This window comes from Sinohyriopsis cumingii, chromosome 1 (genome assembly GCF_028554795.1).
Source record: "Sinohyriopsis cumingii isolate HCF-2022 chromosome 1, ASM2855479v2, whole genome shotgun sequence".
NCBI lineage: Eukaryota > Metazoa > Mollusca > Bivalvia > Unionida > Unionidae > Sinohyriopsis > Sinohyriopsis cumingii.
The window spans coordinates 68,339,533-68,351,307 of NC_142961.1; the positions used below are offsets into that span (position 1 = coordinate 68,339,533).

Here is an 11,775-nt window from a genome sequence, read left to right on the forward strand (position 1 = left end):
CTGAGTAAAATAACTATGTAAATGATATTACATTTTTTTTTATTCTCACGCAAAAAGAGAGCCATATATTTTGGACGCAGCATTGTTACCATTTGCGTTGTCATTTAAATTATCCGCAATTCTTGAAAAAATAACAGACTTCTCAATAACAATATAACTGGCTTTGCTTTTGTAGAAAAATACTAGGGCCTTCATTTGTTCTGTGTGGACTAAAGTGGAATGAGTGAGTAGACTATGATAATATACAATAATAAATTTCTTCCCTTCAAATTTTACTCAGTGGTTTAGGGTACTGACACTCGCGCTGTAAGACATTTTCTGATGAAGTTGTGTTTGTTTATAGATCTCTCAAGATGAGACGCTATATATGCTTTGTGCTATTGGAACAAATGGTTGTTCATTGTAATAATGTCACCTGCTTGATAGTGAATGTTCGGATTTGTAATGTAATTCTGTTATCATTATCAGGTTGGAGGTTTTGTCTACAAAACATTAAACGTGCTGTTACAGCTTATGCGTTTCTATCCACACAAAAATCTTGAAATAGGGCGTGGCTTGCTACATTGATATATTACTTCGTGATTATCTGATATGTCTCATTGCTAATCTTTACATCAGCTTTTGAAGAATGGTTTACTATGTTTAAATTACGTAGAAGCAGTTCTCTGGATGTATTCCCTGGTGAAGGTGCGTTAATCAGTACTTTGGAATCAAAATCTTGAACTTGGTTGTCATCGACAGCGTTCATATGTTATAGTTCTAACTAATCCCGACCTCCTTTTAGATCTCTATACTCGACTGTGATGTTTTACCCCAACCCCTTGTATTATACATGTATTTATAAGTCTGTAAGTGGAGCCAGGTAAGCTTTGTTTTTCCAAGTGCCTAAGTTGGCTAATCCTCTTACGTAACCCAGTCTTTGTTTGAGCTCTTGAGTGGAAATCTGGCGGGAATCTTTGTACATGGGAACACGTGACGTAGACAACTTCAAAGAGCCGGAAGCCGACAATGGTAGGCTGGACAGTACATGGGGACACACAGACTGACATTTTTATGATTGACAGTTCGATCAAATGACCAGAGTCCGTCGCCATCCAATCGGGATGCGTTGTAGGTGGGACTTGATTCGAGAAGCTGGAATAAGACTTGTACAAGCCTGAAATTCGTCAGTTGGTGTTTAAGAGTCGCAGTGACACACACTCCGTTAGCCATTCGTAAAAATTGGCGGAATTTAGGAAATTCATGAAATAGCTTCGATCAGGTAAGTTTGATGTTACGTTGATTCTGCTTGATACGACTGCTGTTAATTGAAGAGAATTTGTCGTATGTATACATTTTACTTGTATTGAAGTATGAATAGTTAATTATGACCTTAATATTTTGCATTTTTTTCATGACTTTAGCTAGTACCTTTGTTTACGATTGATTACGATGTTGATTCGTTGCATCATTATTCCTAATGTTACTATGTACACCTTATTTGTGAGGCGAAAATGTTCTCTTCTTTCGCTAGTAATATGTGTGCATATTATTTCGTGGATTATTACGTTTACGCCCTTTTGAAAGGACGATTTGTATTTGTGAAGAATTGTATTGCTCGCTAGCCGCTATAAGAATTAATATTTCTTTGCGTAGTTATATTTTGGTAGACAAGAAATTTGTTTACGTAATGATAGATTTTGCCATTGAGTAACGGATTGCCGTTTATCACCATTTGAATGTGAATATTGTGGATTTGGTACGCTTGTGTAGGAAATATATAAATATATATAAATATATAGATAGTCATATTACTAATCGTAGTAATATTTTAGTACAATCATATTTGAAATATTTTGTATGTATATACTGATAGGGCTCAGTATGTAGATATTTGAATCCTTTGTGTGATTGTGTTATGGCGCCATTTTTGTAAGCGGCGGAAGTGTATGGGAATTTCGATGTGTGCGCATGCGCGACCCAAATGTCCCGCCTTAAACTGATGGTTCAGTTCAGTGACGTAGTGTGAGGGAAGATTTTTATAACCCTATGCTAATGCATTCTACCTTTCAACAGGAAGCTTTCGGGGGACGAAAGAATCTCAGAGAATTTCGGGGGACGAGAGAAGTTCAGAGAATTTCGGGTGACGGTGAGAGATACCGAGTGAATTTCGGGTGACCTCAAGGGATACCGTCAAGGGTTCCGGATACTAGAAGAGGAACCGGAAGTCAAGATAACGGCAAGGAACAAGGATAATAGAAGAGGAAGCGGAAGTGGAGATCACGAAAGGAGAGAAAGACAAGGGAACGAAGAGATTTAGATGAGTAGCACTCAAGAAGGGAAAAATCTCCTCACACTGTGAACTCAAATGATGATCAAAGGGATCATTGGGTGAAAGAGAGACATTGATTACTTTAAATTCTTTTAAATTTCATTTATTAAATTGTTATTGTTTAAATTTCATCTTTGTATTTCTTTTAATTTAACTGTCGGCATTGCTGACTGGGGGCTCGTAGCCATAAATATATTTAGTCAATAAATAATATAGTGTCCCGAATTAACCTTCTGAATAAGGACCAGGGGAACTTCTCATAATTCGTTAAAGTCTATAAGAAGAACCCCACCCCTAGACAACCACTACACCCCCACAGTGGGCGCTTCGTCCGGGATATGAATTAGACATATATATTATTTTGGGACTTAAAGTTATTGGTAGAAGTATTAGTGAACAGTGTGAGATATTTTCCATTCTTTGTATCTGAAATTTTGTGATTTTCTCATCTTGTATTTTTATTGTCATATGTGCAGGCTTTGTAGATCTTCCATTCATAGCAGTACGTGTGAAGCAGATATCGAACAAATATCTTACCTGAACGAAACTAGTTGTTGTCGACAGGTAAGTATTTAAACTGGTATTACAAATATCTGTATATTGTTTGAATTTTGAGACAAGGTATCACTTTACATTAGTATAATGGCTACCGAACGACAAATGATAAAGGAATACCGCGCCATGGGGTCGGAAGATCTTGGATACGAGGGAGATCGCCTGGCAACCTTTGTAGAAGAAAGGATCAAGGAATGGAAGGCCGAAAAAGCAGCGGAAAGAGAAGCCCAGAGAGAACTAGCCAAGATAGCAGCGGACCAAGAGTTAGCCAAGATAGCCGCGGACCGAGAAGCCCAGAGAGAACTAGCCAAGATAGCAGCGGACCGAGAAGCCCAGAGAGAACTAGCCAAGATAGCAGCGGACCAAGAGTTAGCCAAGATAGCAGCGGACCGAGACGCCCAGAAAGAGCTGGAGCTAGCCAGACTCGCTCACACTCTGGAGATGGAAAAGGTCAGAGTTGAAGCTAGGACCAACGGACGGGACGACGCCAGTACAAGCTCTGGAACAACCGGCCGACCTTTCATCGACCACCGGATAGTCCAGATCAACATGTCACGCTTCAATGATAGGGAGGAGGCTATTGACGATTTTCTCGTCCAGTTTGAGAAACTCGCACGCGCTCATCAGGTCCCTGAACAGCACTGGGCCATTAATGTCTCAGCCTTTTTGCAAGGTGCAGCTCGGGAAGTCTACCACGGCTTAACTGCAGAAGAGGCTGATGACTACACTGCCCTCAAGAAGGCGCTTCTCTGCCATTATCGGCTGACCGCCGAGACTTACCGGAAACTTTTCCGGGACTCGGTGAAAAAGGTAACAGAGACCCACTCTCAATTCCACAACCGTGTTCGAGGTTTATTTGAGAAGTGGATGAAAATGGCCGAAGTCGAACGCACGTACGAAGGGCTACGCGAGGTAATACTCAAGGAACATGTCCTGGGTACTTACCGTCGCGAGTTGACAGTTTTCTTAGCAGAAAGAGAACACCGGACGCTCGAAGAGATCGCTAACATGGCGGAGCGATACGAGCAGGCGCACTCGAAGAGTGGAGGTTCCGGGGTTGCTGACCGACCCCGACCCTCTGAGTCGCGTCGTATGGGGGAGGTTGAGCCGGCTGTCCGTAACCGTCAGGGCGACGGGAAGGTCGGAGGGGCACCTACAGGTAGGGCTGCCGCCTATCGACCTGGACAGGCCTCACCCACGAAACCAGGACTTGCAAGTCGGCGAGGGCCGCCGACATGTTTTAATTGCAAGCGCCTGGGGCATTTTGCCAGGGACTGTCCCAAGGGCAGGCAGACCCAGGTGAATGTCGTAGCTAAGAAGGAATGTGTGCCGGAAGCGAGTCGCAACCCAGCCAACCTTGCGGCCGCAACTGTCAATGGTGAAGGCGCCACCATCTTGTATGACACTGGGTGCAGCGTCCCCGCGCTTGTCGACAAGAAATATGTCAAGCCGGAGGACTATACAGGGGAGGTAATAGAAGTTCAGTACGCGAACTGCGCGCGTGACTCATTACCAGTAGCTGTCATTGACCTCGATTCACCATACGTGAAGGGGAAAATTGAAGCTGCTTGCTTGGAGGGGCTATCACATGACGTCATATTGGGTTGCCGTTATGTGTTACCCCAGCCGAACCCCGAAACCTGCACACCTATGCCAGTGAGTGCTGTTGAAACCAGGGCCATGAGTCGACAGCCGAAACAAAAGCCAATCCAAGTTACATCGACACCGGTTAGTAATGTTATTCCAGCGGAGTTAAGGAAGCTGCAACAGGAGGACGCAACTCTGGCGCAGTTGCACAAACACGCAGAAGCGGGAACAGAAAGGGAAACTCCGAACGGCGCGGTGAAGTTTGTCTACAAGAAGGGAATCTTGTATCGCCACGCCAGGAAACACAACGAACACTTCAAGCAAGTCGTCGTGCCAAAGGAAAAGCGTTGCGAAGTACTGAAACTTGCACACGAGAGTCTCATGGGTGGACACATGGGAATTGCTAAGACGCGTGACCGTCTTGTAAAAGAGTTTTACTGGCCAGGGGTCCAGGGAGACGTAAAACGGTTCTGTCTCTCCTGTGACAAATGCCAGAGAATGGCACCGAAAACGGATCAGCGACCCATCCCTTTGGGGAGTACGCCCCTTATCGATGAACCATTTAGACGTGTTGCCATGGATTTAATCGGACCGATAAAACCCGCGTCTGCGCACGGAAATCGATATATTTTAACGGTTGTCGATTATGCTACACGCTATCCGGAGGCCGTTGCGTTGCGTAACATTGACACGGAAACCGTCGCGGAAGCTCTGTTTGCGATCTGGTCAAGAGTCGGAGTGCCCGACGAGATCTTGACCGATCAAGGAACACAATTTATGAGTCGTGTGATGGCGGAGGTGAATCGTCTCATGTCGATTAAACACCTCACGACTACACCGTATCACCCCCAATGTAACGGATTGGTCGAACGGTTTAATGGGACCTTGAAAAACACGCTCAAGAAATTGTGCGAAGGCCGCCCCAAGGATTGGGACCGGTATATTCCGGCCATGCTTTTTGCATACCGGGAAGTACCGCAAGCGAGTTTGGGGTTCTCTCCCTTTGAACTCTTGTACGGGAGAACCGTACGCGGCCCAATCGCCGTACTGAGACAGCTGTGGACAGACGACCACGCTGTAGAGGAAGTACGCACTACCTACCAGTACGTCGCGGACTTGCGCAACAAACTGGAAGAGGTTTGTTCTCTCGCGCAAGAAAATCTCAAACGAGCTAGGGCGCAACAGGCGAAAAATTACAATAAGCGCGCAAAACCACGTCAGTTTGAAGTAGGGGACAAAGTGTTGTTGTTGTTGCCCCAGGAACACAACAAGTTGCAAGTTTCCTGGAGGGGTCCATACGTCGTCACCAAGAAGGTCGGAGGTCAAACCTACCGGATACAGCTACCGACGAAAGAGAAATTGTACCATGCCAATTTGCTCAAGAGGTACCGGGAAAGGGAGACCGCCAGCGATTTTGTTGTCGCAGCGATAGTCACCGAGGATATCGAAGGCGATACGGAAGGTGCTAACACTGTCCCGAGCTGTCCATTAACGAGGGCCGAGACTCCGTCGGACGTGGAGTGTGACCCCATGTTAACTGAAGGGCAGCGGAACGAGATAGAGACCTTGCTGGCCGGATATTCCGACGTGCTAACAGAAAAACCCGGGAGGACGACGCTTGTCGAGTTCGGGTTAAAGATGGTGGACGACCGACCAGTTCAGCGTAAACCCTACCCCTTGCCCCACGCGAAACGACAAGTTGTAAGGGAAGAAATCGAGCAGATGATTGCTCTGGGAGTAATCGAACCTGCCGACTCTCCGTACAGCTCACCAGTAGTCTTAGTGCAGAAGAAGGACGGCACCCATCGGTTCTGCGTCGACTACCGGAAGCTGAATCAGGTGACAGAATTTCAAGTTGAAATGCTACCTGACCCCGAACATATCTTCGCTTCGGTCTCGAAAGCGAAATATTTTTCCAAACTGGATTTGTCCAAGGGGTATTGGCAAATTCCGGTAAGGAAAGAAGACCGACCGAAGCTTGCTTTTGCTACTCCCGACGGGACATACCAATGGTTGGTGATGCCGTTCGGGGTACAAAACGCGCCCAGCGTCTTTACCAGAATGATGCGGAAGTTGTTGGAGCCCTTGCGCGATAGGGGTGTCCACAACTTCATGGATGACCTCTTGTTAGCTACAGAGACATGGGGTGAACACCTCGCTCTGTTAGCTGACGTTTTGGAGCGGCTACGTCAGGAGGGCTTGACAGCCCGCCCTTCCAAATGTCACCTTGGTTTCAGGACATTAGACTATTTAGGACATACCCTGAGCCAAGGCACGCTGTCTCCAGAGAAGTCGAAGGTGGAGCAGTTGAGAAACGCCGCACGCCCCACCACGAAAACGGAAGTGAGGTCATTCCTGGGACTGGCCGGATATTACCGGAGGTATGTCGCTAATTTCAGCGCGATTGCGGGCCCGTTGTCTGACCTAACCAAGAAACGGACCCCGAGTAAGTTCGTTTGGACAGATGCGTGTGAGCACGCATTCCAAACGCTAAAGGATAGACTTACATCCGACGCAGTTGTTCGTCTACCGGACTTGGATAAAGAATTCGTTCTGCGCACCGATGCATGCGACACGGGACTGGGAGCAGTACTGCTCCAGGAGCATGACAAGACGCTTTTTCCTGTCGCATACGGCAGCCGGAAGTTGTCTGCTGCCGAGAAGAATTACTCAGTATCGGAGAGGGAATGTCTCGGAATCGTGTTCGGCATATCACGGTTCGAGCGATACCTATATGGACGTAAGTTCATATTGGAGACCGACCACCAACCACTCGCCTATCTGGCGCAGGCAAAGTTGTCCAATGGTCGATTGATGCGATGGTCGCTGTTTTTACAGCAGTACCAGATGCAGATCAGATACGTGAAAGGATCTGAAAACGTAGGCGCAGATTTCATGAGTAGAAGCGCCGAAATGATATAGATCATTTGTTATATTTTCGTGTTCATACTCAGTTTAGCATTTAGTTCATTTTGCTGATTTTGTTCTTTATATCGTGTAACACTTTTGCTTTTTTAGTTTGAGTGAATAAAATCCTGATTTTATTCTCAAGCGTGGGGGGATGTGATGTTTTACCCCAACCCCTTGTATTATACATGTATTTATAAGTCTGTAAGTGGAGCCAGGTAAGCTTTGTTTTTCCAAGTGCCTAAGTTGGCTAATCCTCTTACGTAACCCAGTCTTTGTTTGAGCTCTTGAGTGGAAATCTGGCGGGAATCTTTGTACATGGGAACACGTGACGTAGACAACTTCAAAGAGCCGGAAGCCGACAATGGTAGGCTGGACAGTACATGGGGACACACAGACTGACATTTTTATGATTGACAGTTCGATCAAATGACCAGAGTCCGTCGCCATCCAATCGGGATGCGTTGTAGGTGGGACTTGATTCGAGAAGCTGGAATAAGACTTGTACAAGCCTGAAATTCGTCAGTTGGTGTTTAAGAGTCGCAGTGACACACACTCCGTTAGCCATTCGTAAAAATTGGCGGAATTTAGGAAATTCATGAAATAGCTTCGATCAGGTAAGTTTGATGTTACGTTGATTCTGCTTGATACGACTGCTGTTAATTGAAGAGAATTTGTCGTATGTATACATTTTACTTGTATTGAAGTATGAATAGTTAATTATGACCTTAATATTTTGCATTTTTTTCATGACTTTAGCTAGTACCTTTGTTTACGATTGATTACGATGTTGATTCGTTGCATCATTATTCCTAATGTTACTATGTACACCTTATTTGTGAGGCGAAAATGTTCTCTTCTTTCGCTAGTAATATGTGTGCATATTATTTCGTGGATTATTACGTTTACGCCCTTTTGAAAGGACGATTTGTATTTGTGAAGAATTGTATTGCTCGCTAGCCGCTATAAGAATTAATATTTCTTTGCGTAGTTATATTTTGGTAGACAAGAAATTTGTTTACGTAATGATAGATTTTGCCATTGAGTAACGGATTGCCGTTTATCACCATTTGAATGTGAATATTGTGGATTTGGTACGCTTGTGTAGGAAATATATAAATATATATAAATATATAGATAGTCATATTACTAATCGTAGTAATATTTTAGTACAATCATATTTGAAATATTTTGTATGTATATACTGATAGGGCTCAGTATGTAGATATTTGAATCCTTTGTGTGATTGTGTTATGGCGCCATTTTTGTAAGCGGCGGAAGTGTATGGGAATTTCGATGTGTGCGCATGCGCGACCCAAATGTCCCGCCTTAAACTGATGGTTCAGTTCAGTGACGTAGTGTGAGGGAAGATTTTTATAACCCTATGCTAATGCATTCTACCTTTCAACAGGAAGCTTTCGGGGGACGAAAGAATCTCAGAGAATTTCGGGGGACGAGAGAAGTTCAGAGAATTTCGGGTGACGGTGAGAGATACCGAGTGAATTTCGGGTGACCTCAAGGGATACCGTCAAGGGTTCCGGATACTAGAAGAGGAACCGGAAGTCAAGATAACGGCAAGGAACAAGGATAATAGAAGAGGAAGCGGAAGTGGAGATCACGAAAGGAGAGAAAGACAAGGGAACGAAGAGATTTAGATGAGTAGCACTCAAGAAGGGAAAAATCTCCTCACACTGTGAACTCAAATGATGATCAAAGGGATCATTGGGTGAAAGAGAGACATTGATTACTTTAAATTCTTTTAAATTTCATTTATTAAATTGTTATTGTTTAAATTTCATCTTTGTATTTCTTTTAATTTAACTGTCGGCATTGCTGACTGGGGGCTCGTAGCCATAAATATATTTAGTCAATAAATAATATAGTGTCCAGAATTAACCTTCTGAATAAGGACCAGGGGAACTTCTCATAATTCGTTAAAGTCTATAAGAAGAACCCCACCCCTAGACAACCACTACACCCCCACATCGACCATTCCAACCTGTTACGTCATCAGGTTAAAGACAGTAGTCTGTTTAATGGAAGTATGCCAATCATTTCCTGCCGATTGATAGTGCTTTCGTTCATATTATATGTGTAAATTCATGATTAAATTACCTCTGTGGTTACGACTTACGTCGCTGTGTTAGTGGACGATGATACCTGAACATTCGTATTTATTTATATATACTTTTTTGTTGATGCATGGGAACGGAACAAATCTTTCAGCATAAAACGCGTGACGTTTTAGACCGGAATGTGTAATGGATTATATCTACATATTATTTTATTTAGAAATCAAGAATTATGGGGGACAACTCTATATCATTTTAGAACACTGCATGTATTCCTACAACATTTCGCCAATGTATTGCTTTTATAAAAGGCCCCGAACTTTGCATATTTGGACATTTAGAATCAGGAGATCAATATAACATTACATTGCGTTGGTGCCAATCAGATCTGCTTAATAAACAGGTAAATCCGGATCTTAATCATAAAATTGTTGGTAATCGGTGGTAGTTCGTTTTTCAAAACAACGTGGGTATTTGGGCACAGTTACGGGCTTTGTTTTTCTTTTTTTTTCCTTTTGAGACAAAATAAATAAATACAAAATATGCATAACTGTCATCTAATAAGTGATGTTAGTGTGCGTTCTATCAATAATATCTGAGAAGCTGATGGTAGCTGTCCTGAACTAACTTTGTCACAGACCCTCTCCTATCAGATTAGGAATATATAAACTGAAAACTCTTGTGCACAACGTTTTAATGGGTCAAAAGTACAGAGCCATTGCTTAATCACTTCAAATATAATTTCATGTATATTAACCTAATCGGATCAGTAGAAAGAAAAATGGAAAGATAAAACGAAATGAGGTACAGTAAGCTTTCAATTCCATTCTTATAATTATACTTGCACATTAACTCTATTAATGCTGAAAGTTATTTCCATGCTCTTTTTAGTTCATTTTCAGTCTTTTTGGTGGAATTTCAGGCATAGCAACTGTAGTTCCTGCTTACCGTAACTAGTTGTGTATGTGTATGTGATTTTGATTTTTAACAATGTTCTAGTCATATCGCTACGATGTCTGCAGTGTGGCAGTGTATAGTGATGTTTAGCAGTGGCGCATCATGCTGCAGACATGTAACATTATCTCGACACCATGCCGACCAGTCTTAACACTAACCTGTTAATGCCGTGTGTCTAGCGAGGCAGCTTTTAGTACCATTGTAATAAGTCTTTGTATGACTCGACCGGGGTTCGAACCCGGGAGCTCCCGCATCCGAGGAAGACTGTAACTGGTTACACTGTTTAATAATGATAATTATAACTAATACAACAAAGTGAGCAGATGTGTTTTTTAATACAAGAAAAGACTATACAGTTTGCTGAAACTGTACACATTGGAGGAAGTGACTGGAAATATTAAAATGATTATGAATTACACCATAAGTTTGACCCCTTTCAATATGTTGAAGATATCAAACTGCTGGCAACTGTCCGGTGATTTCCGGAAATGGGTCCCTGTACTGATACAGTACCACCATCATTTGGTTTCTTGCTTTTGGAAAGATACTGTAATCTCCTATCTGGAAAAAACAAATGTCCACATGGCTCTGTCTGGATTGATGCAGTTATTGTACATCTCTTTATTAAATTGGAAACATAAGTGTTTATCCGTTATGTCTCTATACATCTAATTGTCGTGCATACCGTAAATATCTTCGCGTCCTCCGTTTTTCTTCTGTATGTTCATATCACAGGTACTTGGAAGATGTTAGAGTATTTTATGGACTTTAGGGGCCGACAATTTAGTACGAACACAAGGAGTGGGGAGAGCGAGGTTAACCGAAATGCATATGCTTGCGTCGGGGGGTGGGGGGACCGGTTCTACTGATAATGTACGTAAACATAGGAAGGGGGGGGGGGGGTCGATAATAATTTGTCTAATACGTAACCTGCTCGACATACGTAACCTGCTCGACATCGGTGGACTATCTGTTTCATTGAACACGCTAATATTATTAATTCTTGATCGTTTCTGCGTGGATTAAATATATGCCGTTCTATATAATGGGGGGGGGGTCAAGAGTACGTACGCAGGTGGGGGGGGGTGTAAATAAAAAGTACGTATGTGTACAGGGAGGGGGGAGGGATCGGGCTTTGCCAGAATTTGGGTACGTACTAAATGGATGGCTCCTTACTGAATAGTTACACTGATAAATTATAATGCTCTAGTTTTAGAATCATATCGTCAGAGTTTATCACACTCAGATAGCTCTTGTTGGAAAGACCGGTAGAAAATCGATGAAACAGGGCCAAATTAGCTGTGTACAATTCTCATTCCCTCCTTCGATATCTTTCGCGGAATGGTTTAGCTGGTGATTTATAACAACCACGTGTATCTCGGAGAG

The 11,775-nt window shown here is 43.2% G+C and overlaps 1 protein-coding gene across 2 annotated transcripts; it reads left to right on the plus strand.

Annotated features, from left to right (window-relative positions):
- Window positions 1–804: 804 nt before the first annotated feature.
- On the plus strand, window positions 805–9,311 carry LOC149807067 (uncharacterized). 2 transcript variants are annotated; one of them, XR_016421732.1, is made up of 3 exons: window positions 805–1,261; window positions 2,056–7,977; window positions 8,772–9,311. XR_016421732.1 is itself a non-coding variant. In XM_089961442.1 (2 exons), the coding sequence occupies exon 2, from the start codon at window positions 2,954–2,956 to the stop codon at window positions 7,373–7,375; it is 4,422 nt and encodes a 1,473-aa protein (XP_089817568.1). In that variant the 5' UTR covers window positions 805–1,261; window positions 2,056–2,953; the 3' UTR covers window positions 7,376–8,765. The 2 variants fall into 2 exon arrangements, 1 of the variants encoding a protein (XP_089817568.1); XM_089961442.1 differs by lacking the exon at window positions 8,772–9,311 and having other exon boundaries at window positions 2,056–8,765.
- Window positions 9,312–11,775: the final 2,464 nt, after the last annotated feature.

Coding starts and splice junctions, on each gene's coding strand:
- LOC149807067 (XM_089961442.1), top strand. CDS start 2,954: ATGGCTACCGAACGACAAATGATAAAGGAATACCGCGCCATGGGGTCG.